Source organism: Salmo salar, chromosome ssa18 (genome assembly GCF_905237065.1).
Source record: "Salmo salar chromosome ssa18, Ssal_v3.1, whole genome shotgun sequence".
Taxonomy (NCBI): Eukaryota; Metazoa; Chordata; class Actinopteri; order Salmoniformes; family Salmonidae; genus Salmo; species Salmo salar.
The window spans coordinates 38,220,383-38,246,228 of NC_059459.1; the positions used below are offsets into that span (position 1 = coordinate 38,220,383).

General features: G+C 45.2%; 1 protein-coding gene across 4 annotated transcripts in view; it reads left to right on the plus strand.

The window, feature by feature from the left end:
- The window catches only part of LOC106577339 (paladin), a 169,523-nt gene that overhangs the window by 125,356 nt on the left and 18,321 nt on the right, over positions 1 to 25,846 (plus strand). For all 4 annotated transcript variants that reach the window (XM_045701092.1, XM_045701090.1, XM_045701091.1 and 1 more), the window contains one exon: positions 22,088 to 22,243. In XM_045701092.1, the coding sequence (XP_045557048.1) occupies positions 22,088 to 22,243 (156 nt within the window). The remainder of the gene's footprint in view (positions 1 to 22,087; positions 22,244 to 25,846) is intronic.

Genomic DNA, 25,846 nt, shown 5'->3' on the forward strand with positions numbered 1-25,846 from the left:
CACCATTTGCTGCAATTACAGCTGTGTCTTGGGGTAAGTCTCTATAGGCTTGGCACATCTAGCCACTGGGATTTTTGCCCATTCTTCAAGGCAAAACTGCTCCAGCTCCTTCAAGTTGGATGGGTTCACAAATTCTCAATTGTATTGAGGTCTGGGCTTTGACTAGGCCATTCCAAGACAAAAAATGTTTCCCCTTAAACCACTTGAGTGTTGCTTTAGCAGTATGCTTTGGGTCATTGTCCTGCTGGAAGGGGAACCTCCGTCCCAGTCTCAAATCTCTGTAAGACTGAAACAGGTTTCCCTCAAGTATTTCCCTGTATTTAACACCATCCATCATTCCTTCAATTCTGAAGTCCCTGCTGATGGAAAAACATCCCCACAGCATGATGCTGCCACCGCCATGCTTTACTGTGGGGATGGTGTTCTCGGGGTGATGAGAGGTGTTGGGTTTGCGCCAGACATAGTGTTTTCCTTTATGGCCAAAAAGCTCAATTTTAGTCTCATCTGACCAGAGTACCTTCTTCCATATGATTGTGGAGTCTCCCACTTGCCTTTTGGTGAACACCAAACGTGTTTTCTTATTTTGGGCTTTTTTCTGGCCACTCTTCCGTAAAGCCCAGCTCTGTGGAGTGTACGGCTTAAAGTGGTCCTATGGACAGATACTCCAATCTCCGCTGTGGAGCTTTGAAGCTCCTTCAGGATTACCTTTGGTTTCTTTGTTGCCTCTCTGATTAATGTCGTCCTTGCCTGGTCTGTGAGTTTTGGTGGGCGGCCCTCTCTTGGCAGGTTTGTTGTGGTGCCATATTCTTTCCATTTTTTAATAATGGATTTAATGGTGCTCCGTGGGATGTTCAAAGTTTCAGATGTTTTTTTATAACCCAGCCCTGATCTGTACTTCTCCACAACTTTGTCCCTGACCTGTTTGGAGAGCTGTTTAGTCTTCATGGTGCCGCTTGCTTGGTGGTGCCTCTTGCTTTGTGATGTTCCAGACTCTGGGGCCTTTCAGAACAGGTGTGTATATACTGAGATCATGTGACAGTTCATGTGACACTTACATTGCACACAGGTGGACTTTATTTAACTAATTATGTGACTTCTGAAGGTAATTGTTTGCACCAGATCTTATTTAGGGGCTTCATAGCAAAGGGGGTGAATACATATGCACGCACTACTTTTCCGTTTTAAATAAAAATATTAAAAAATTAACTTTTTTTTTTTTTCATTTCACTTCCCCAATTTGGACTATTTTGTATGTCCATTACATGAAATCCAAATAAAACCCATTTAAATTACAGGTTGTAATGCAACAAAATAGGAAAAATGACAAGGTACTGTATACCCTCCTGGATGACTGCTGTGGTCGCAGGTTCGTTACCAGCCTGTATGTTTCCCAAATGGCACACTATTCCCTATATAAGTAGTGAACTGCGTAGGGAATAGGGTGCCGTTTGGAACATGGGCCCTGAGGTGCTGCTCAGCGTTACCACTGGGCCATGAAAGGGCCCCTCAGTTCTTAGACTACTCAGTCAGAGCAGAGGAGAGATGGGGGGATGGGAGAGGAGGAGAGAGAGTTGAGGGAAGTGTTGTTTTTATTCCTTATTCTCAGACTTTCACATGCCAGTGCCAACGGCAATATTTCTAGTAGCCAGTCTGCTCCACGGAATGCCTTTATTTTGACTGGATCGCCTGGTCCTCTGAGGTTCAGGAGTGTGAGACAGGTGCAGGAGCAACCAGGTGAGCTCTGGGACGCTGTACTGCCCTCCATTTAGTAATGTCTCTCAGCTGTCTGCAGCAGGCTGTCTGCATCCCAAATGGTTCCCTATTCCCTATATAGTGCACTACTTTAGACCAGAGCCCTATTCCCTATATAGTGCACTACTTTAGACCAGGGCTCAGTTATTTACCCCCCCAGTATTGCTGCTGTTTTGCCTCATGTTGTGGAGATGAGGATGGAGGCATGGGGTGTCTACGGGTGGGTGGGTGGTGTCTACGGGTGGGTGGGTGGTGTAAAGTACTTAAGTAGTACTTTCAAGTATTTTTACTTAAGTAGTTACTTCTGTACTTTACTATTTATATTTTTTGACAACTTTTACTTTTACTCCTCTACATTCCTAAAGAAAATAATGTGGTTTTTACTCCATACATTTTCCCTGACACCCAAAAGTACTCGTTACATTTTGAATGCTTAACAGGACAGGAAAATTGTCTAAGTCACGCACTTAAATAGAAAATCCCTGGTCATCCCTACTGCCTCTGATCTGGAGGACTCACTAAACAGAGAACATCCCTGGTCGTCCCTACAGCCTCTGATCTGGCAGACTGACTAAACACAAATGTTTCGATTGTAAATGATGTCTGAGTGTTGGAGTGTGCCCCTGGCTATCCGTAAATTAAAAAAACAAGAAAATTGTGGCGTCTGGTTTGCTTAATATATGAAATGTGAAATAATTTATACTTTTACTTTTGAAACTTAAGTATATTTAAAACCAAATACTTTTAGACTTCTCCTCAAGAAGTATTTTACTGGGTGACTCACTTTTACTTGAGTCATTTTCTATTAAGGTATCTTTACTTTTACTCAAGTATGAGAATTTAGTACTTTTCCCCCACTGTTCTTCTCTACATGAGGGCTAATTGTCTGCCCTTCCATGATGATCACTTTGGAAATCAATATGAGCATGCATGATTCCTGGTCTGTCTGGTCTTCCCCATTTGACCTGCCTGACCCAATGACCTCTTCTGCTGCTGCTACCCCCGCTTGGCCGTCCCCCTCCCCCGTCCTGCCCTCACCTCCCCACCCCTGCCCTCACCTCCCCACCCCGTCTTCTCCTCTGTCCTCCCCTACCCCTGCCAACTCCCCCTCACCCCCTCCCTCGCCCTGCCCTCACCTCCCCAACCTGTCTTCTCTTCTGCCCTCCCCTACCCCTGCCAACTCCCCCTCTCCCCCTAACCCGCCCTGCCCTCACCTCCCCAACCTGTCTTCTCTTCTGCCCTCCCCTACCCCTGCCAACTTCCCCTCTCCCGCCCTGCCCTCACCTCCCCACCCTGTCTTCTCCTCTGCCCTCCCCTACCCCTGCCAACTCCCCTCTCCCTTTCCCTCCCCTGCTCCCACCCCCTCTTGCCCTCCCCTGTGGCCCCAGGAGGAAAGAGTTTGGGAATGTACCAACTAGCTGTCCTAGGCACTACACGGAGTGACATACACACGCAAGCAAGCACATACGCTTGACCTATCATTGCCTCTGTCTCTCAGTCTGGAGAGAGAGCAGAAATAACCACAGTGTTAGGAGCAGGCTTCCTCCCACTAGCTGTGGTGGTTCTGGTATCTGAGGGATCCTGCACTGCTCCCTGCTTCCTCCCACTAGCTGTGGTGGTTCTGGTATCTGAGGGATCCTGCACTGCTCCCTGCTTCCTCCCACTAGCTGTGGTGGTTCTGGTATCTGAGGGATCCTGCACTGCTCCCTGCTTCCTCCCACTAGCTGTGGTGGTTCTGGTATCTGAGGGATCCTGCACTGCTCCCTGCTTCCTCCCACTAGCTGTGGTGGTTCTGGTATCTGAGGGATCCTGCACTGCTCCCTGCTTCCTCCCACTAGCTGTGGTGGTTCTGGTATCTGAGGGATCCGGCACTGCTCCAGGTCTATGTGGGTTTAGTTCTCCCAATAAAGTCAAATTAGCAACAACATCCCATTCTTCTCTTCTTCACTTACGCCATGACCAATGTAGAACAAATAACTTTTAGGAATAGAGGTGTCTGGAGTCCAACAGCCCAACTCTTTACATGTAGAACAAATACCTTTTAGGAATAGAGGTGTCTGGAGTCCAACAGCCCAACTCTTTACATGCCAAGCATTCAGGAAATCCAGAAGTCGTGACAGCGGCGAGTTGCTCCAGGCACCGTGTGTGTGTGTGTGTGTGCGAGAGTCCGTGTTTCATACGTGAAGACAGTTGAGGCCCAACAGGTGAAACATGTTAATTAACAACACCATAAACCACTTCCTCATAAAGACCTCCACCTGAATGTCACCACAGGTGTGTGTGTGTGTGTGTGTGTGTGTGTGTGCCCCCGCCCCTCACAAGTCGTTTTTTTAAAATCCTATTATTTTCTCTTTCCAGTCAGTGAGGGTTTAGAGGGTTTAAACAGTATTTCCCCCCCAATTAGCTATACCAGTAATAATCAGTCATGAATACCAATTTAATGACACAGAAACGGAGTTCACTTGGTTAACATATTGTGTTGCCAGGGCAGTGAATGACCTGAGGCACTAATCTACAGGGGACATCATTCAGTGTGGGGGGTGTATGGTTAACAACCCAAAATGGTCGCATTCCAAATGGCACCTTTTTTTCCTACATAAGCCTAATGGGCCTTGGTCAAAAGTAGTGCACGATATAGGGAATAGTATGCCATTTGGGAAAGAAGCCATGTATGTGAGCATTCTTTTCCACTGAGGGCCAGTTCCAACACGTTTTCAAATCAAACTTTATTTGTCACCTGTTGCCGAATACAACAAAGTATCGACCTTACAGTGAAATGCTTACGTACAAGCCCTTAACCAACAGTGCAGTTGAAGAAAGAGTTAAGAAAATATTTACCAAATAAACTAAAGTAAAAAGTAATAAAATAAGTAAAACAAGGCTATATAGAGGGAGGAGCGGTGCGTGGGGTCCAGGTTAGTCCAGGATAAAGAGATATCAGGCTGCATAAAGACAAGACAATCTGACAAGGTGATAGTTTATTCTCAACAGTAGCTTAGTGGGTTTTAACTGATGAAAGACTAGGATGGACCAGCAGTCAATAAAACACTGTACTGCCTGCCAGGGTTAGTGTTAATTAAGACTAGGATGGACCAGCAGTCAATAAAACACTGTACTGCCTGCCAGGGTTAGTGTTAATTAAGACTAGGATGGACCAGCAGTCAATAAAACACTGTACTGCCTGCCAGGGTTAGTGTTAATTAAGACTTGTATTAACACCCAATAGAACAGCATTGATCAGACAGGGCTTCATACTGGGATTTGAGTTATCGACACACACACACACACACACACACACACACACACACACACACACACACACTTGTACAGGAAGAGCCTTGTGTATTGGCTTGTAATACCACCACAGTGTTGGGTGTGTGGTTAGTGTGGGTGAGGTGTTTACATAGAGCTGATTCATAGCAGGGGATCTGCTGGTCGATAGGCTGCCAAGCGTGTGCATGTTGTTGTATGTGGTTAAAGGGTGGGCTGTTGTTGTGATTGTGGTTTAACCTTCTGAGTTGACTTGTGTTGTTGGGTCTTTCTAATCTAAAGTTGAAGAGACACATTTTTCTCGCAATTAATAAGGTCTCCCGGGTGGTGCAGCGGTCTAAGGCACTGCATCTCAGTGCTAGAGGCGTCACTACAAACCCTGGTTCGAATCCAGGCTGCATCACATCCGGTAGTGATTAGGAGTCCCACAGGGCGGCGCACTATTGGCCCAGATTTTGTTGTTAATGCAGAACTCGTCCACCCCTGTATTTCTCTATGTAATATTTGCATATTATTTCCTCAGTAGCTCTACAGCTGAATTGAGCTGTTTCAGTATCTGAACAATGTACTACAGTTAATCAGGAATGCATTATATGAGTCATTCATAATTGATTGTGTGTAACCCATTGGGGATTTTTACTTTCATGAAAGTAAAACTTATTGAAATATTATTGAAATGTGTTAAATTCAGGGATTAAAACAGCTTCAAGGAGCAAAACCGGATAATAACTACATTTTTCAAGGAACAGAACCAGAACCGGGAAACTAAATCTATACTGTTCCGGAACAGAACCGTTATTTTAAAAGCATGGGAACCGGCTAATAACGTTCTTCTACGTTCCTGGTATTTTATTCCAGTCCCACAAATAACTCAACAAGGAGCCGATACAAAGCCCCTCCTTCTGTCAATCAGAAACTTCTTCCAGCGTCTCCCTGACAGCTGAACATCTTTGCCTGTGTGTGTGTGTGTGTGTGTGTGTGTGTGTGTGTGTGTGTGTGTGTGTGTAGGCTATCTGCCTCTCCCCCTCTGAAGCAAAGCTGTAGACTACGACGTTACAAGCCCCTCCCCCTAGCTGTAGACTACTGACGTTACAAGCCCCTCCCCCTCTGAAACATAGCTGTGGACTACTAATGTTACAAGCCCCTCCCCCTCCATAACATAACTGTAGACTACTGACGTTACAAGCCCCTCCCCCTCTGAAACATAGCTGTAGACTACTGACGTTACAAGCCCCTCCCCCTAGCTGTAGACTACTGATGTTACAAGCCCCTCCCCCTCTGAAACATAGCTGTAGACTACTATGGTACAAGCCCCTCCCCCTCTGAAACATAGCTGTAGACTACTGATGGTACAAGCCCCTCCCACTCTGAAACATAACTGTAGACTACTGATGTTACAAGCCCCTCCCCCTCTGAAACATAACTGTAGACTACTGATGTTACAAGCCCCTCCCCCTCTGAAACATAACTGTAGACTACTGATGTTACAAGCCCCTCCCACTCTGAAACATGGCTGTAGGTTACTGATGTTACAAGCCCCTCCCCCTCTGAAACATGGCTGTAGGTTACTGATGTTACAAGCCCCTCCCCCTCTGAAACATAGCTGTAGACTACTGATGTTACAACAAGTGTGATTCAGAAGATGGGGAGAGATTTTTTATTAAAGAATGGATTACATTTTTCAATGCTAGTTAGAGATACTATAGTTATCACATTTCACATTGGATTTATTAACTACAAAAAGGTAAGATGTGTTTTTAATTCTGGTGCCGCTCTGCACACACAAGCTTGTTAGCTAGCTAGCGCTGGCCCAACGTTAAGCCTTTCTGAAGTTCAGACATTCAAAGTTCGTCCGTAGAAGCTGCTCCTCCGTAGGTATAATTCTGTTGGCCTAATTCAGATAATGATGTCATAACAAGATGCTCAGCGCTTCAAGCCTCCTCCTCCTCTCCACCCTTTCACTCTCCACCCTTTCACTCTCCACCCGCAGAGTTTCAGGTGCACCTTGCGCCCTACACTTGTCTTTCCATGACACATAAACAACTCACTGAGCTATAGAGTGCCTGCTCTGTAGCAAGCTGCTCTATCCTCACTGCATGAACGGTGAAGTCATTCAATGACGAGCTAAAAGTAAAAAAATAAAATAAAGGATTTCGGAAGTTTAAAAAGGAACGGAAAGGAAGGATATAAACCTGTATTTTTATGTGGGAGAGGATCGGTTCAAAACCTTCTTTTACCGGTCAGAAGAGTGGAACGGAACCCCAAAAAATTATGCTTCTGTTCAGAACGAAACGATTGGGGAAAAAAATGTCAGTTCCGAGCTCTGGTTGAAACACCAGCTGTATTAATTTATTTTTTAGTCATTTTAGCAGACGCTCTTATCCAGAGCGGCTTACAGTAGTGAATGCATACATTTCATACATATCTTTTAATTTTTTTCTCCGTATTGGTTTCCCCGTGGGAATCGAACCTACAACCCTGGCGTTGCAAACACCATGCTCTACCAACTGAGCCACAGGGAAGGTACATTTTTTTTTTTATGTAGACGTTTGTAACCTAATGGCAATGTTAAACAGTTCCTATTGTTTCCACCAGCTCTCTTTTCACATTCATTCTTCAGGCAGGATATGATAGGAACATTCCTCCAGATAGATGTATATCAGGACCCACTCAGCTGCTGCGCTCCTGGCCCCTCCTGTTCCTAACTCTGATCATGTCCCAAATGGCACCCATTATTCCCTACGTAGTGCACTACTTCTGACAAGAACCCGCATAGGGTTCTCATAAAAAGTAGTGCACTATATAGGGAATATAGGGTGCCGTCTAGGACACGGACATCTGTGATTTCATCAGCAGCAGCACGGCCGGCGACTGGAAAAAGAGGTGAAAGGACTATATCTGTGAAAATCATTAACGTAAAGAAATTTAATCTCCATCCACTCTCTGAATATGTCCCAAATGGTATCCTGTTCCCTACATAGAACACTACCAATAGGGCTCTGGTCAAAAGTAGTGCACTATGTAGGGAATAGGGTGCCATTTGGGACGATCTCTCTTCTGCCTGGCTGGTTCCATCCAGAGGCTCTGTGCTCCTTTTAAAACCGCTATGATGATCCATAAAGATCAGCTCTGCAGCTTGAGGCCAGATAATATATAGCTTTAATTACCCTGCTGGCTGGCTGGCTGACTGTCTGGCTCTCTGGCTGACTGTCACTGACTGTCTGGCTGGCTGGCTCTCTGGCTGGCTGGCTGACTGTGACTGACTGTCTGGCTGGCTGACTGGCTCTCTGTCTGGCTGGCTGACAGGCTGACTGACTGACTGGCTCTCTGGCTGACTGACTGTCTGGCTGGCTGACTGACTGTCTGACTGGCTGGCTGACTGGCTCTCTGGCTGGGGTTATTTTTAGAAAAATGGTGGTGTTTATGAAAAAGTGTCTGTGGATGAGGGTGTCCAGACTGCCTGGGGTTTCAGGCAGGACTTGCTTGGTCTGTGGAGCCCTCACTCCCTGCCTGTCTGTGGGGGGATGACTGGGCTTTACCTCACCCTGCCCATCAGTCCAGCTTCTTGATGTGTCTCCCCTCGCATGGGAACCATGTGGTCCTCCCGTAACTAGGTCCATGGCTGGTTCTGTTCCCTGTTTACTGTACTATAGCTAGGTCCATGTCTGGTCCCTGTTTACTGTACTGTAGCTAGGTCCATGTCTGGTTCTGTTTACTGTACTGTAGCTAGGTCCATGTCTGGTCCCTGTTTACTGTATTGTAGCTAGGTCCATGTCTGGTTCTGGTCCCTGTTTACTATAACTAGGTCCATGGCTGCTATGTCTATATATTATCTCTGTAGTAGGAAAGGTTAAAAAGTGAAAAGAGGTGGATGGTGACTGACTGCGTTGTGGTGGATGGTGACTGACTGCGTTGTGGTGGATGGTGACTGACTGCGTTGTGGTGGATGGTGACTGACTGCGTTGTGGTGGATGGTGACGGACTGCGTTGAGGTGGATGGTGACGGACTGCGTTGAGGTGGATGGTGACGGACTGCGTTGAGGTGGATGGTGACGGACTGCGTTGAGGTGGATGGTGACTGACTACGTTGACGTGGATGGTGACTGACTACGTTGACGTGGATGGTGACTGACTACGTTGACGTGGATGGTGACTGACTACATTGACGTGGATGGTGACTGACTACATTGAGGTGGATGGTGACTGACTACATTGAGGTGGATGGTGACTGACTACATTGAGGTGGATGGTGACTGACTACATTGAGGTGGATGGTGACTGACTACATTGAGGTGGATGGTGACTGACTACATTGAGGTGGATGGTGACTGACTACATTGAGGTGGATGGTGACTGACTACATTGAGGTGGATGGTGACTGACTACATTGAGGTGGATGGTGACTGACTACATTGAGGTGGATGGTGACTGACTACATTGAGGTGGATGGTGACTGACAACATTGAGGTGGATGGTGACTGACTACATTGAGGTGGATGGTGACTGACTACATTGAGGTGGATGGTGACTGACTACATTGAGGTGGATGGTGACTGACTACATTGAGGTGGATGGTGACTGACTACATTGAGGTGGATGGTGACTGACTACATTGACGTGGATGGTGACTGACTACATTGAGGTGGATGGTGAGGGGCGAGACTGGGGCAGCAGGGGGCAGAGACCCGGGGACGTGAACAACCTCGGGGACGTGAACAACCTTGCCAGAGGGAAAACTTTATCCCGTGTCGATGCTAAAATAAAGTGGCACAGTGAGAGGGATGGGATTCCATTACTGTCAAGCACAGAACAACCGAGGCTCTTATGGGCTCCAAGACCGCTGGATCTGACACTTCTATGCACCGCAGTGTGTGTGTGTGTGTGTGTGTGTGTGTTTGTTCGTTTGACACTGTGTGTGTGTGTGAGTAGGAATGAGGCCTGTCAATTCAAATATTGCTGCATGTTTCTTTCCTTCTTCTTCTTGTGTGGTAACCTTTGACCTTTCTCCATATTCAGTAGGTCATGTCATTAACAGCAGAGTTTGATCTTTAGGAGCTGATTGAACTGCCACTCCAGACGACAATGGGTCCCGACAATCTTTTTTGATTTTGAAGTATAGTACTTTGGATTATCAGCCTTTTTGAGTTCCTATTTTCCTGTTCCATTGTCCTGGTTCAATATAGTAGTCAGAAATGACGTCCTTGTGGAAGTCAATGAAGTGGCATTAAAACCCTTTCCTGCAGTGGCCTAAAACAGGGTCACACATGGCGTTCTTTGGTGGTCTCAAAACTGTTCCAATTCCCAGAAATATAAATAAATGAATTAAAAAAATACACACAAAAGAAATCCACCTTTAGTAGGTTTACTGAATGTGCTCCTCCATTGATGTTCCCTGTTGCACAATAGAGAAGCCAGTATAAGTCGTGACGCAGGTCTGTGTTACTCTAGACGACTTGTTAACCATGGACAGGAAATTAAACAGACAAGGGAATCACTAAGGCTGTGACCCAAATGGCACCCTGTCACCTACATAGTGCACTACCGGGTGCATTATATAGGGAATTATATAGGGAATAGGGTGCCAATTGGGATGTTGCCTAGGTCTAAATGTTCCTTTTATCTACAGTGATGTGATTTGAGCTTTTGTATTCATTTAATTGAGCCTTTTATTAAATGAGGTCCTTAACCCTCAGCTCACAATGAGAGTAGGTGAGGGGAGAGCAAGTCAGTGTCCAAATGGTACACTATTCCCTATATCGTTTTTTATTTAACTAGGAAAGTCAGCTAAGAACAAATTCTTATTTACAATGACGGCCTACCAAAAAGCCTCCTGCAGGGACGGGGGCCTGGGATTAAAAAAATCAAAAAATAAATACAATATAAATATATAATGCCCTTCTTTTGACCACTATGTAGGTGGTAGGGGGCCATTTTGGACATGCATTGTTACACAGATTGAACACCAACTGTACAGGGACCTACACAATGTCTATATAATAACACCTGGAAGGACATCTGAGGAAGTGGTAGTGTGGTTTCCTGGAAATTAGCATTGATTCCATTCCATTGGTGGCTGGCAGACCTCACGTGGCTGCTGAGCGGACTTGAATGCAGTTTCTTTCAGACCTGTCTATGCACTAATGTACTGTTCTATTGTTCCATGTAATGAGTAGAACCGGAACATAACATTAGAACGCTTGAAGGTCTTTTAGTTTCTAGACTCGTTATAAAGAGAAACTGTTCCAATGAACTTGATTCATTCTCAATGCCTTTAGAAGAAATAGCAGTCGCACGTCATTATGGTGAAGTGGCGTGCTCTGGCCATGAATGGACTTTGTCCTCTTATGATTTATCCTTAAACTCTTAAACCCCTCCTCCTGAGTGAAAAACTGTAATTACAGAAATATAACTACATAGAAGGAGAGGAGGCAGGGAGGAGGTATCCTCTGTAGGGGACTAGAAGGAGAGGAGGTATCCTCTGTAGGGGACTAGAAGGAGAGGAGGTATCCTCTGTAGGGGACTAGAAGGAGAGGAGGTATCCTCTGTAGGGGACTAGAAGGAGAGGAGGCATCCTCTGTAGGGGACTAGAAGGAGAGGAGGTATCCTCTGTAGGGGACTAGAAGGAGAGGAGGTATCCTCTGTAGGGGACTAGAAGGAGAGGAGGTATCCTCTGTAGGGGACTAGAAGGAGAGGAGGTATCCTCTGTAGGGAACTAGAAGGAGAGGAGGTATCCTCTGTAGGGGACTAGAAGGAGAGGAGGTATCCTCTGTAGGGGACTAGAAGGAGAGGAGGTATCCTCTGTAGGGAACTAGAAGGAGAGGAGGTATCCTCTGTAGGGAACTAGAAGGAGAGAAGGTATCCTCTGTAGGGAACTAGAAGGAGAGGAGGTATCCTCTGTAGGGAACTAGAAGGAGAGGAGGTATCCTCTGTAGGGGACTAGAAGGAGAGGAGGTATCCTCTGTAGGGAACTAGAAGGAGAGGAGGTATCCTCTGTAGGGAACTAGAAGGAGAGGAGGTATCCTCTGTAGGGAACTAGAAGGAGAGGAGGTATCCTCTGTAGGGGACTAGAAGGAGAGGAGGTATCCTCTGTAGGGAACTAGAAGGAGAGGAGGTATCCTCTGTAGGGAACTAGAAGGAGAGGAGGTATCCTCTGTAGGGGACTGATGAATGGATGCTTGTGCTAATCTGGGTGGGCAGGGCCATTACAGAGGAACTCTGAGTGGCCTTTTTACCTCGGCAACCCCGGGGCCTGCTAATTGAGTCCATATGTCCAGGAGCAGACATACAGAGCCTCTCAGTCCACATACTAGGTCCTCTCAGCAGACCTGAGTTCAAATTCTATTTGACATCTTTCTAACACTTGAAAGATTTATTTGAGTCTGTCTGGAGTGCCAGATGGACGGGGTTTGTTTTAGTCTGCCTGGAGTGCCAGATGGACGGGGTTTGTTTTAGTCTGCCTGGAGTGCCAGATGGACGGGGTTTGTTTTAGTCTGCCTGAAGTGCCAGATGGACGGGGTTTGTTTTAGTCTGCCTGAAGTGCCAGATGGACGGGGTTTGTTTTAGTCTGCCTGAAGTGCCAGATGGATGGGGTTTGTTTTAGTCTGCCTGAAGTGCCAGATGGATGGGGTTTGTTTTAGCCTGCCTGGAGTGCCAGAGGGACGGTGTTTGTTTTAGCCTGCCTGGAGTGCCAGATGGACGGGGTTTGTTTTAGCCTGCCTGGAGTGCCAGATGGACGGGGTTTGTTTTAGCCTGCCTGGAGTGCCAGAGGGACGGGGTTTGTTTTAGCCTGCCTGGAGTGCCAGAGGGACGGGGTTTGTTTTAGCCTGCCTGGAGTGCCAGAGGGACGGGGTTTGTTTTAGCCTGCCTGGAGTGCCAGAGGGACGGGGTTTGTTTTAGCCTGCCTGGAGTGCCAGAGGGACGGTGTTTGTTTTTGTCTGCCTGGAGTGCCAGATGGACGGGGTTTGCCGCTCTGGGAGTTTTTTATTGGTTCCATCTCACAAGGCAAGCTCAATCGACCCCAGATTAAGTACTACTACTGTAGTCTCTGTCTGTCTGTCTGTCTGTCTGTCTGTCTGTCTCTCACTCTCTGTCTCTCTCTCTCTGTCTCTCTGTGTCTCTCTCTCTGTGTCTCTCTCTCTGTGTCTCTCTCTCTGTATCCTTATTAGAAAGGTAGGGGAAGGGGAACGCTTCATCCCTCAACTTCTGACTGCCTCTGTTCAAACAGCCTGTATTTGTCCCACTGGCACCATATTCTCTATATATGACTTCAGACTAGAACCCTATGGGCCCTGGTTATAACCAGGAGGACCTATTCCCTTTATAGGGTTATAAGTAGTGCCCTATAAAAAGGGAATAGGTGCTCTTGGTTATAAGTAGTGCCCTATAAAAAGGGAATAGGTGCTCCTGGTCATTAAAAGTGAATGTCAAGTATAATTTTAATACCTTCTGCTCATTAATTCAACTTGAACCTTTGTCATTAATCCTTGATGGACACCAAGAGGACAATGACACAACTCAGCGATTAGTGAGACACACAGCTATAAATAAAGAGCAGACTCTCTCCACACCACCCTTGTTTTAACCCCAGCAGTGTCACCACCCTTATTAACCCCAGCAGTGTCACCACCCTTATTTTAACCCCAGCAGTGACACCAACCTTATTTTAACCCCAACAGTGTCACCAGCCTTTATTTTAACCCCAACAGTGTCACCACCCTTATTTTAACCCCAACAGTGTCACCAGACTTTATTTTAACCCCAACAGTGTCACCACCCTTATTTTAACCCCAACAGTGTCACCACCCTTATTTTAACCCCAGCAGTGACACCAACCTTATTTTAACCCCAACAGTGTCACCAGCCTTTATTTTAACCCCAACAGTGTCACCACCCTTATTTTAACCCCAGCAGTGTCACCACCCTTATTTTAACCCCAGCAGTATCACCACCCTTATTTTAACCCCAGCAGTATCACCACCCTTTATTTTAACCCCAGCAGTGTCACCACCCTTATTTTAACCCCAGCAGTGTCACCACCCTTATTTTAACCCCAACAGTGTCACCACCCTTTATTTTAACCCCAGCAGTGTCACCACCCTTATTTTAACCCCAGCAGTGTCACCACCCTTATTTTAACCCCAGCAGTGTCACCACCCTTATTTTAACCCCAACAGTGTCACCAGACTTTATTTTAACCCCAACAGTGTCACCACCCTTATTTTAACCCCAACAGTGTCACCACCCTTATTTTAACCCCAACAGTGTCACCACCCTTATTTTAACCCCAGCAGTGTCACCACCCTTATTTTAACCCCAGCAGTGTCACCACCCTTTATTTTAACCCCAGCAGTGTCACCACCCTTATTTTAACCCCAGCAGTGTCACCACCCTTATTTTAACCCCAACAGTGTCACCAGCCTTTATTTTAACCCCAACAGTGTCACCACCCTCAACTTAATAAATCACACATTTTTCAATTGATTGGGATTTCTTACACTGTGCCAGTTTACAGATCAGCGTGTGTGTGCGTGTGCGTGTGTGTATGTGTGTTCGCACTCCTTTGCTTAATAAGCGGGGTTAGGGTTTCCCTCTTCTAGCCAGCTGTGCTCTTTCCTGTCCTGAGAGGAGGGGAGGGGGAGATGCCTGTAGGGGATTACCGGAGACCCTCTGCTTCCATCCCAAATGTCACCTAAATTCCCTACATGGTGCCCTACTTTGACCTGGGCCTGCAGTGTACTATGTAGGGAATAGGGTGATTTATAGGATGGAGCCCTGTGTGAGAAAGGGAAGACCTCTGTGTGTACTAGTGCAGCTCTGGGGTTTAACAGAGGAACTGAATTCATCCTCCTTAACATTACCTGTTTCAAATGGTACGGATCCTTGCACAATCGCAGTTCCGCTACTGTAAAACAACAACTGTATACTGTAAACACTGTTGTTAGTGTTGCTGTAATCCAGTTGTGCTGTAGAATCAGCCTTCTTCATAACAGACCCAGTGGAGAGACTAGAGTTCAAACGTCAATACCTCAACTTTCTACTATCAGTAATGTGTGTTATCTCTGTTACTATTTTATTTTATTTATTTATTTCACCTTTATTTAACCAGGTAGGCTAGCTGAGAACAAGTTCTCATTTACAACTGCGGCCTGGCCAAGATAAAGCAAAGCAGTGCGACACAAACAACAACACAGAGTTACACATGGAATAAACAAGCGTACAGTCAATAACACAATAGAAAATAAGAAAGTCTATATACAGTGTGTGCAAATGGCGTGAGGAGGTAAGGCAATAAATAGGCCGAAGTAGCGAAGTAATTACAATTTAGCGAATTAACACTGGAGTGATAGATGAGCAGATGATGATGTGCAAGTAGAAATACTGGTGTGCAAAAGAGCAGAAAAGTCAATTAAAACAATATGGGGATGAAGTAGGTAGATTGGGTGGGCTATTTACAGATGGGCTATGTACAGCTGCAGCGATCGGTTAGCTGCTCAGATAGCTGATTTTTAAAGTTAGTGAGGGAAATATAATTCTCCAGCTTCAGCGATTTTTGCAATTAGTTCCAGTCATTGTCAGCAGAGAACTGGAAGGAAAGGCGGCCAAAGGAGGTGTTGGCTTTGGGGATGACCAGTGAGATATACCTGCTGGAGCGCGTGCTACGGGTGGGTGTTGATATCGTGACCAGTGAGCTGAGATAAGGTGGAGCTTTACTTAGCATAGACTTATAGATGACCTGGAGCCAGTGGGTCTGGCGACGAATATGTAGCGAGTGACAGCCGACTAGAGCATACAGGTTGCAGTGGTGGATGGTATAAGGGGCTTTGGTGACAAAACGGATGGCACTGTGATAGACTGCATCCAGTTTGCTGAGTAGAGTATTGGGAGCTATTTTGTAAATGGTATCGCCGAAGTCGAGGATTGGTAGGATTTAGTACCTTGAGCGAGGCTGAGGTGCACCCGTAACCAGCTCGAAAACCGGATTGCACAGCGGAGTAGGTACGGTGGGATTCGAAATGGTCGGTAATCTGTTTATTAACTTGGCTTTCGAAGACTTTAGAGAGGCAGGGCAGGATGTATATAGGTCTATAACAGTTTGGGTCTAGAGTGTCACCCCTTTGAAGAGGGGCATGACCGCGGCAGCTTTCCAATCTTTAGGGATCTAAATCCAGTCCATGTGGATTAATGGACTGGTATATATCAGTAATATCTCTGTTTCTACTAAATCCAATCCATGTGGATTAATGGACGTATATCAGTAATATCTCTGTTTCTACTAAATCCAGTCCATGTGGATTAATGGACTGGTATATATCAGTAATATCTCTGTTTCTACTAAATCCAATCCATGTGGATTAATGGACTGGTATATCAGTAATATCTCTGTTTCTACTAAATCCAATCCATGTGGATTAATGGACTGGTATATATCAGTAATATCTCTGTTTCTACTAAATCCAATCCATGTGGATTAATGGACTGGTATATATCAGTAATATCTCTGTTTCTACTAAATCCAGTCCATGTGGATTAATGGACTGGTATATATCAGTAATATCTCTGTTTCTACTAAATCCAGTCCATGTGGATTAATGGACTGGTATAAGCAGTAGCTCACACAACAGTCGTTGGTCGTGCCCCAAATGACCCTCTAGTCCTTATATAGTGTATATAGGGGATAGAGTGCCGTTTGGGACATAGACCACATGGACTTGAGCCTCTCCCTTTCTCAGAGTCTCTGTTAATACCCTCTAGTCCTATCTGTGGGAGCCACATGGGGTTCTCTGTATGACTGAGGTTATGTGGATACTAGGGATGAGTTGAGGACTCTGACTGACTGACTCTCTGACTGACGGTCTCTGACTGACTCTGCCTCTCTGACTGACTGACTCTGGCTCTGCTCTCTGGCTCTGACTGACTCTGACTACTCCCACTTCTGTACATCTTCATCCTAGTGTTTCTCCATCATCATCCTCTGGCATTTCTCTACTCTTTTACATGATCCACAGATAGTGAGTTGATGGCTTGACGCCTGTCTCTGTCTGCTGTCAGGTACAATGTCAATATGACGTAACATTTTAATGCTTTTAAAAACAACAACACGTCAGCTCCAAATTGACAGACGACTTCCTGTTTTTAATTCAATGCTCATTTAGGGATTCATGGTGTGTGTGTGTGTGTGTTGTCCTCGAGGAGCATGCAGAAAACATGTTTCTGTTGTATGGAAGGAGGTGTCAAGAAGTGTGCAGTCACAGCTGCTCTTTGTGTGTGTGTGTGTGTGTGTGTGTGTGTGTGTGTTGTGAGTGTCTATCTGGAGCACACGCGTCTGCCAGGAATGGGCGCTGTGTTATATTCAGGCTGAAGAGAGGGTTGAGAGGAGGGTGAGAGCATGCTGAACTAGTGTTGCCTCAGAGCCTTCTGGGAAGGCAGGGTGCACAGGGGGATCAGGGTCCTGTTCAATAGGCACCAAACAGAGGAGAACACACTGAAATAGGAAGAGGGACTTCCTGGGTCATATTCATTAGTGCAAACCATAGAAAATATTATTCAGTTGCAAATTAGCGCTTCTTAAGTTCAGGTTGTCCCTACCCGTTTCGTTCTGTTTTCTTCCGTTTAGTTTCTAATGAATTGAACCAAGAAGAAAATATTGTTTTCGTTTTTACGTAGAAAAACGTTTTTGCTACGCTGTGCACTGATGAATATGAGCCTCACAGGGTTCTCAGATAGACAGGATTCACGTGTTGTCCAGTTAGATCAGCTGTCAGAAGAGACCAGAGGAGAGGGACAAGAGGAGAGGAGAGGGGAGGGGAGGGGACCAGAGGAGAGGAGACCAGAGGATAGGAGAGGAGAGGGGACCAGAGGAGAGGGGTCCAGAGGAGAGGAGAGGAATGCATCTACAGTATGGTGAAAATATGACATGCCTTTCCTTTATTATGTCATGTGCCGGCCACCGACAGGGCCCATGGGGATTCCCTGAGGAACGTCTGCACAACGTTTAACAACCTCAGTCTGACGTCCCAAATGGCACCCTATTCTCTTGATATAGTCTTAGTTCTCTGGTCACAAGTAGGACACTATATGGGGAATAGGGTTCAATTTGGGATAGAACCTCGGAAAACTGTGATCTCTCTCTCTTCCCGCCCCTGTTTGGGAATGGACAGGAAGTACCACTGACTCCTTCAAGGAGGCGGTGTCTCTCCGTGAAACCGTGAAAAGGCCATTTATTGGTACTCTACAGATCTGCAGGTGTTTATTTCCACCAGTCCACCTATTTATTACCTGTTGACATTGTAAAAGGACAAGTTTTCATTAGCCCTAATGCGCCATAGAATGTTTCTTAATTTGTCCTTTTACAGTTAGTGTAACCTTTTTAAAATGCAATTCATTTAATTTCGCAACATTTTCTATCAGACCCCAAACACACCTCATTCTGGTAGTTACATATGAATTATCATGCCGTCTTAATACATTCTGCTTTCTGCTCAGACTGCTGATGCAACAGGGAACTAGACCCTGCTCTCCCCTCAACTCCCTCCTGTCCCCCCTTTCCCCTTTCCCCCCTCCTCCCCCTCTACCCCCTCCTCACCCCTCAATTCCTTCCTGTCCCTCCTCACCCCTCTACCCCCCACCTCCCCTCCAACCTTGCCACTACAAACACTCTGAAGCATTAGTACTCTGTTCCCAGGTTAGCTTAAGGCCCAAAGCAATCAAAGCTTCACATTAAAAACCTTAGTTCCTGACATTGACTAATGGCCTACATCCCAAATGGCTCCCTATTTAGTCCACCATTTTTCAGCATAATCCCTATGGGCCCTTGTAAAAAGCAGTGGATTAAATAGGGAATAGGTTGCAGTTTGGGACGAAACCGTAGCGCTGCTAGAAGAGCCTAGTCAGCAGATACCATGGTGCCAGTAACCAGTTATTGAAAAAGGACCCCATTAACAAGGTTACTCAGCGTAGAGAGAGAACGAGGTAAATGTTTGTCATTGTATTCCGTCTGATGTTTTTTTTTCTTCAGTTGGCCTGATTGCTAGGTTAGGCTTTTCAGTTCGACATAAAGTTAGAGAGTGTTCTTTAAAAAATAAAATGTATGGCCACTGATACTTATCTGCTGCTGCACCAAATGGAGGAGAACACACAAATAGGAAGAGGGACTTCCTGGGTCATATTCATTAGTGCACACCGTAGCAAACCATAGAAAATAGTATTCCGTTGCAAATTAGCGCTTCTTAAGTTCAGGTTGTCCCTACCCGTTTCGTTCTGTTTTCTTCCGTTTAGTTTGAATGAATACGGGATCTCTACATCCAGCCTGGCTGCCAAGTGGTTTGGTCTATGCCCTCCATGGCTGCACCCCTGCCCAGCCATGTGAAATCCATAGATTAGGACCTAATGAATTTATTTCAATAGACTGATTTCCTTATATGAACTGTAACTCAATATTTTAGAAATTGTTGCATGTTGCGTTTATATTTTTGCTAGACAACCATTTTCATATATTGCTATAGATTTGAAATGAGATTTAAGTCAAAACTGTAACTCGGCCACTAAGAAACATTCACTGTCTTCATGGTAAACCACTCCAGTGTAGATTTGGCCTTGTGTTTTAGGTTATTGCCCTGCTGAAAGGTGAATTCATCTCCCAGTGTCTGGTGGAAAGAAGACTGAACCAGGTTTTCCTCTAGGATTTGCCTGTACTTAGTGCCATTCCGTAATTTTTTTTATCCTGAAAAACGATTACAAGCATACCCATAACATGATGCAGCCACCACTATGCTTGAAAATATGGAGAGTGGTACTCATGTTCTGTGAAAATTCAATACATTACTAACACTTTGTATTCAGGACAAAAAGTGAATTGCTTTACCACATTTTGTGCAATATTACTTTAGTGCCCAGGATGCATGTTTTTGAATATTTGTATTCTGTTCAGGCTTCCTTCTTTTCACTCTGTCATTTAGGTTAGTATTGTGGAGTAACTACAATGTTGTTGATCCATCCTCAGTTTTCTCCCATCACAGCCATTAAACTCTGTAACTGTTTTAAAGTCACCATTGGTCTCATGGTGAAACCCCTGAGCGGTTTCCTTCCTCTCCTGCAACTGAGTTAGGAAGGACGCCTCTAACTTTGTAGTGACTGAGTGTATTGATACACCATCCAAAGTGTAATGAATAAGGTTGGCTTTTTACCCCAATTTACCCCAAAATTGACTCGTGTTACATTTAGCCCCACTCTCCCCTATTCACTCACAGCAAATTGCAAAGTGGTAACATGCTTAACCATGCTGCTACTAAAAACCCTGGGTTTAAAATGATGCAGTTTGCGCATATTTAGGAGTTGCGAAATAACCAAAGTAGGAATGGAAAGCTGGGATCTACCCTTTTTTTTAAACAATGACTATTAAAAATGCAGTTTTCCCTGCGATTGGAAATTCATAACTTAAATGCTCCTCGGGAGGAATATTTATCTCGCATAGAACACACAACAACAAGCCGACAAGGTAGATCTACTACTTATTGTAATATAGTGTTGTCTGATTTCTCTGTTCATTACTCGTTTTGTTGGCAGAGGAAAAGTCAATTCTAGCATCGTCAAAGTGCGCCTCGGCAGAAATAATTTTTCATGTTCCATATTTATTTGCCGTGGCGGCAATCATTTAGATTTTTGATGAGTCGGAAACACTGTTGTGCAGTCCTGGAATCCCTGAAAATCCTAGGAAATAATTTCTTTGTCCTATGAAGTGTGGAAAGGTTCTATGTTATCGACAGTGTCATGTTGATACTGTAGCCCCCATTTGCTCACCTATTATTTCTGAAGGTTAAATGTCAACCGAGACCAAGATGGTATAAATTATATCCCAGGAGTCATTAGTGCGTAGAGAGGTATTGAATGGTTGGCTACAGTTCTAGCCTATTAGAGAAGACATACAGCTATCTGACCTTTTAGCTGCTGAAAGGTCTCCATCATGGCATGTGGTCACCTGGCTGTTAAGGCCTGGTTGAAAGGGTTGCACTGTGATTTACTCTCACCAGGCTGTGCTGTATTCATGCTTGGCCAAACAGACACCACGAAATATAATGATAATACACTATATACTGTAGTACTGAGAAGACACTATTATCCAAAGTGACATACATTTACTGTGTGTGATCTGATCCCTGATGAATTGAACCCATGAGCTTCACGTTGCTAGTGACACAGTGTTTACTAATGTACAGACATCGGACCACACCCATAATAATGACTCTTTTCCCATGAGTCCCCCTGATCAAAAGTAGGTGAGATATGTCTAGCGGTCAATCTTTATTTAACCTTTATTTAACTAAGCAAGTCAGTTAAGAACAAATTCTTATTTACAATGACAGTCTAGGAACAGTGGGTTAACTGCCTTGTTCAGGGGCAGAACGACAGATTTATTTTACCTTGTCAGCTCGGGGATTCAATCTAACAACCTTTCGGTTACCGGCCCAACGCTCTAACCACTAGGCTCCCTGCCTCTAACCACTAGGCTCCCTGGATCTAACCACCAGGCTCCCTGGATCTAACCACCAGGCTCCCTGGATCTAACCACCAGGCTCCCTGGATCTAACCACCAGGCTCCCTGCCTCTAACCACCAGGCTCCCTGCCTCTAACCACCAGGCTCCCTGCCTCTAACCACCAGGCTCCCTGCCTCTAACCACCAGGCTCCCTGCCTCTAACCACCAGGCTCCCTGCCTCTAACCACCAGGCTCCCTGCCTCTAACCACCAGGCTCCCTGCCTCTAACCACCAGGCTCCCTGCCTCTAACCACCAGGCTCCCTGCCTCTAACCACCAGGCTACCTGCCTCTAACCACTAGGCTACCTGCCACCCCAATCTCATAGTAGTCTGATCCACAACATTAATTAAAGGAATAGTTCACCTAAAATATAGTCTTGTTTCTTCTGCAGCGTGTTTTATTTACCGTTGTAATGTGGACGCTGCTGTTCACTTGAACTAAAACAACCTTAACATGTTTTTATGGTTAGACTTCTCATCCTTGGTGTGGAGGGCCCTTTATAATGACTCTCCTCTTTCCATGATTCCCCTGCAGATTAAAAGTGGTAAGAGTGAGAAGGAGGTGCAGCAGCTGCTTCTGAAGAGTGTCCAGTATCTGGAGCGTTACATGTACCTGATCCTCTTCAACAGCTACCTGCATCTGGAGAAGAAAAACTCCTGGCAACGATCCTTTACCACCTGGATGCAACAGGTTGGTGGGCCTCCTATTCATTCACACAGCACAACTCACAGTAGAATAACGTGGCCGTACACTGGCCTAGAATAGAAGAGACTGGACTAGACTGGGCTGGAATAGAATATATCTTCATTGGGTTGGCCTCCCATTCACACAGCAGAACAGTAGAAACACTCACCCTATATTAAATTCTGACCCAGAATGAGGTAATAGAATTACCTTTATGATTACTACAGGGCTGAGAGAATTATAGTTAATTTCAGTCAATTCAGGAACTAAACTGAAATATCAATACCAAATACATTTTCCCCCATTTGCTTTTCCATGGGGAAAAATATGCTTTTCAATTAGGAAAATTGCTTTTCAATGAGAGAAAATTCAATGTAATTACCCTTAACCTGGTCACATTCATCAACTAAATAGGTGAATTAAATTTACTTTTATCTTAACTTTTTTTATAAAATAAAATCCAACATCAACGGCCAGTTATTATTGTTTTTGTATTCTGTTGTATTCTTATATCCAGTTGTCAGATTTACCCGTTTCAGGTTTCTTTGACCCATACCGGTCCAATGAAATGTCAGAATAATGCTGCTGTGGCTTATGAAGGAAAAGGACCCCATCAGCCATTTCTGTGCAGTGAGGAAACGTGTGGCAGGTTTCCAGACCCAGGCTATCGGATATCTGATCCACGGCACATACAACCAACCCCCTCTGCACCCCTCGCACCTCCTCACAGACTGACACATTCATCAATTCCAGCAGCTTCATACAAGGCCAGCTGAGAATCCATTCCAGCAGCTTCATACAAGGCCAGCTGAGAATCCATTCCAGCAGCTTCATACAAGGCCAGCTGAGAATCCATTTCAGCAGCTTCATACAAGGCCAGCTGAGAATCCATTTCAGCAGCTTCATACAAGGCCAGCCGAGACTCAATTCCAGCAGCTTCATACAAGGCCAGCCGAGACTCAATTCCAGCAGCTTCATACAAGGCCAGCCGAGACTCAATTCCAGCAGCTTCATACAAGGCCAGCCGAGACTCAATTCCAGCAGCTTTATAAAATGCCAGCTGAGAATCAATCAATCTATTCAGAAAATGGAGCTGCTGCCTTCATTCTATTCACAAGTGTGGCGAAAGCAACAGGTTGTAATCCCAAATAGCTCCCTATTCCCTAGATAGTGCACTACTTTTGACTAGAGCCTGGTCAAAAGTAGCTCACTAACTAGGGAATAAGGTACCATTTGGGATGCCACCACACTTATCTGTGTTCATTAAACTGAAGTAGGGAAAACATCTATTACCCACAATGTGTGTGTGTGTAATATATATTACACTATATTCTCTCCAGCTGTCATACTGTAAGTGTTTGGGTGAAAATGGCCTCAGAGGAGCGGGAAAAAAGCGAGGTAAAATCTCCCTCCAGTTTGTGTGCTCTGAAGCGTCAGCAGAGTTTCATGTGGATTTCCCCCCTGGAATTTACAAGCTTATCCTAGTTCTATTGTGGCCTGGTTCTTCACACATTAAACTCCATAAGGTCTGGGACCCTGTGTTTTTGGTGCTTTGTCTCTTGTCCTGGTTTGGCCAGCTGTGCAGCCTACGGTAAAGCACTGAATCTATGGGCATTCCACTGCTAGCGGAGCGTTAGCCACCCTGGGTGTCATGTTGGTCATTATATTCAAGGCAAGTTGTGAGTCCCAAATGGCACTATTCCCTAGTTAGTGAACTATTTTTGACCAGGGCTGACAGGGACCCATCCAAAATCATAGAATGCAATCTTCAGCTGTTTACTAAAGAAAATGTTTTGACCTTTGTGGGTGGTCAGGGTCAGTTCCAGTTGAATGTAGTGCTTTATACTTGGAAGATAGTAATGAGTTTTTAGGAGGCACACGTTCATTCACTCTTTAAAAAACTGAAGTTGACATTTTTCTTCCGGCCTTCTAGTTGATAAAAACAACCAATAAACATGTCTCGCCCTCCAGGGACAAAAATGTGTCAAAGCCCACCGTTAAGTTCTTCTGGACAAATATTTGTTGTCTGCTAAACATCAATAAATAATTAAAATAAAATAATAATAGTACACTGGATTAAAAGGTGCCTTTAAAAAAAAACACAGGGCACTGCACAACAAAACAGAAGAGAAAAAAAACAGAGGCTGAGGAATGCTAAACTAGGGCTGAAGGAAGAGGAATGCTAAACTAGGGCTGAAGGAAGAGGAATGCTAAACTAGGGCTGAAGGAAGAGGAATGCTAAACTAGGGCTGAAGGAAGAGGAATGCTAAACTAGGGCTGAAGGAAGAGGAATGCTAAACTAGGGCTGAAGGAAGAGGAATGCTAAACTAGGGCTGAAGGAAGAGGAATGCTAAACTAGGGCTGAAGGAAGAGGAATGCTAAACTAGGGCTGAAGGAAGAGGAATGCTAAACTAGGGCTGAAGGAAGAGGAATGCTAAACTAGGGCTGAAGGAAGAGGAATGCTAAACTAGGGCTGAAGGAAGAGGAATGCTAAACTAGGGCTGAAGGAAGAGGAATGCTAAACTAGGGCTGAAGGAAGAGGAATGCTAAACTAGGGCTGAAGGAAGAGGAATGCTAAACTAGGAAGGAAGAGGAATGCTAAACTAGGAAGGAAGAGGAATGCTAAACTAGGGCTGAAGGAAGAGGAATGCTAAACTAGGGCTGAAGGAAGAGGAATGCTAAACTAGGAAGGAAGAGGAATGCTAAACTAGGAAGGAAGAGGAATGCTAAACTAGGAAGGAAGAGGAATGCTAAACTAGGGCTGAAGGAAGAGGAATGCTAAACTAGGAGGCGAAGAAGAGGAATGCTAAACTAGGGCTGAAGGAAGAGGAATGCTAAACTAGGGCTGAAGGAAGAGGCTGAGGAATGCTAAACTAGGGCTGAAGGAAGAGGCTGGGGAATGCTAAACTAGGGCTGAAGGAAGAGGCTGGGGAATGCTAAACTAGGGCTGAAGGAAGAGGCTGGGGAATGGTAAACTAGGGCTGAAGGAAGAGGCTGGGGAATGGTAAACTAGGGCTGAAGGAAGAGGCTGGGGAATGGTAAACTAGGGCTGAAGGAAGAGGCTGGGGAATGGTAAACTAGGGCTGAAGGAAGTGGCTGGGGAATGGTAAACTAGGGCTGAAGGAAGAGGCTGGGGAATGGTAAACTAGGGCTGAAGGAAGAGGCTGGGGAATGGTAAACTAGGGCTGAAGGAAGAGGCTGGGGAATGGTAAACTAGGGCTGAAGGAAGACTCTGAGAGGGAAAGGTAAACCAAGAAATATGAGATTCTTATGACATACTGTAAGAGGTCCTATTTGGCTGATGCCTTGAAACGCGACATGTTTCACAGAATCGATGGGAGACAGGAGTGCCCATGTGATTTCATATCCTTCAGCCGTGGAGAGGTACACTTTCACACTGTGCCATACATTAAAATGGTTTGATAAGTGCTTGTGCGTGCGTGTTTATGCAACACAATATGCAATACTTATGCAAAGGCAATATGTTTGCTGTAGGTAAGAACTAGATGAAAACATCATCAGTCCATCTCTGACAGCCAGCCCTGCATTCACATATTCCATAATGATATAGGCCATGGTGGTCTGCTGATTGTTACTGTCCTATAGGAC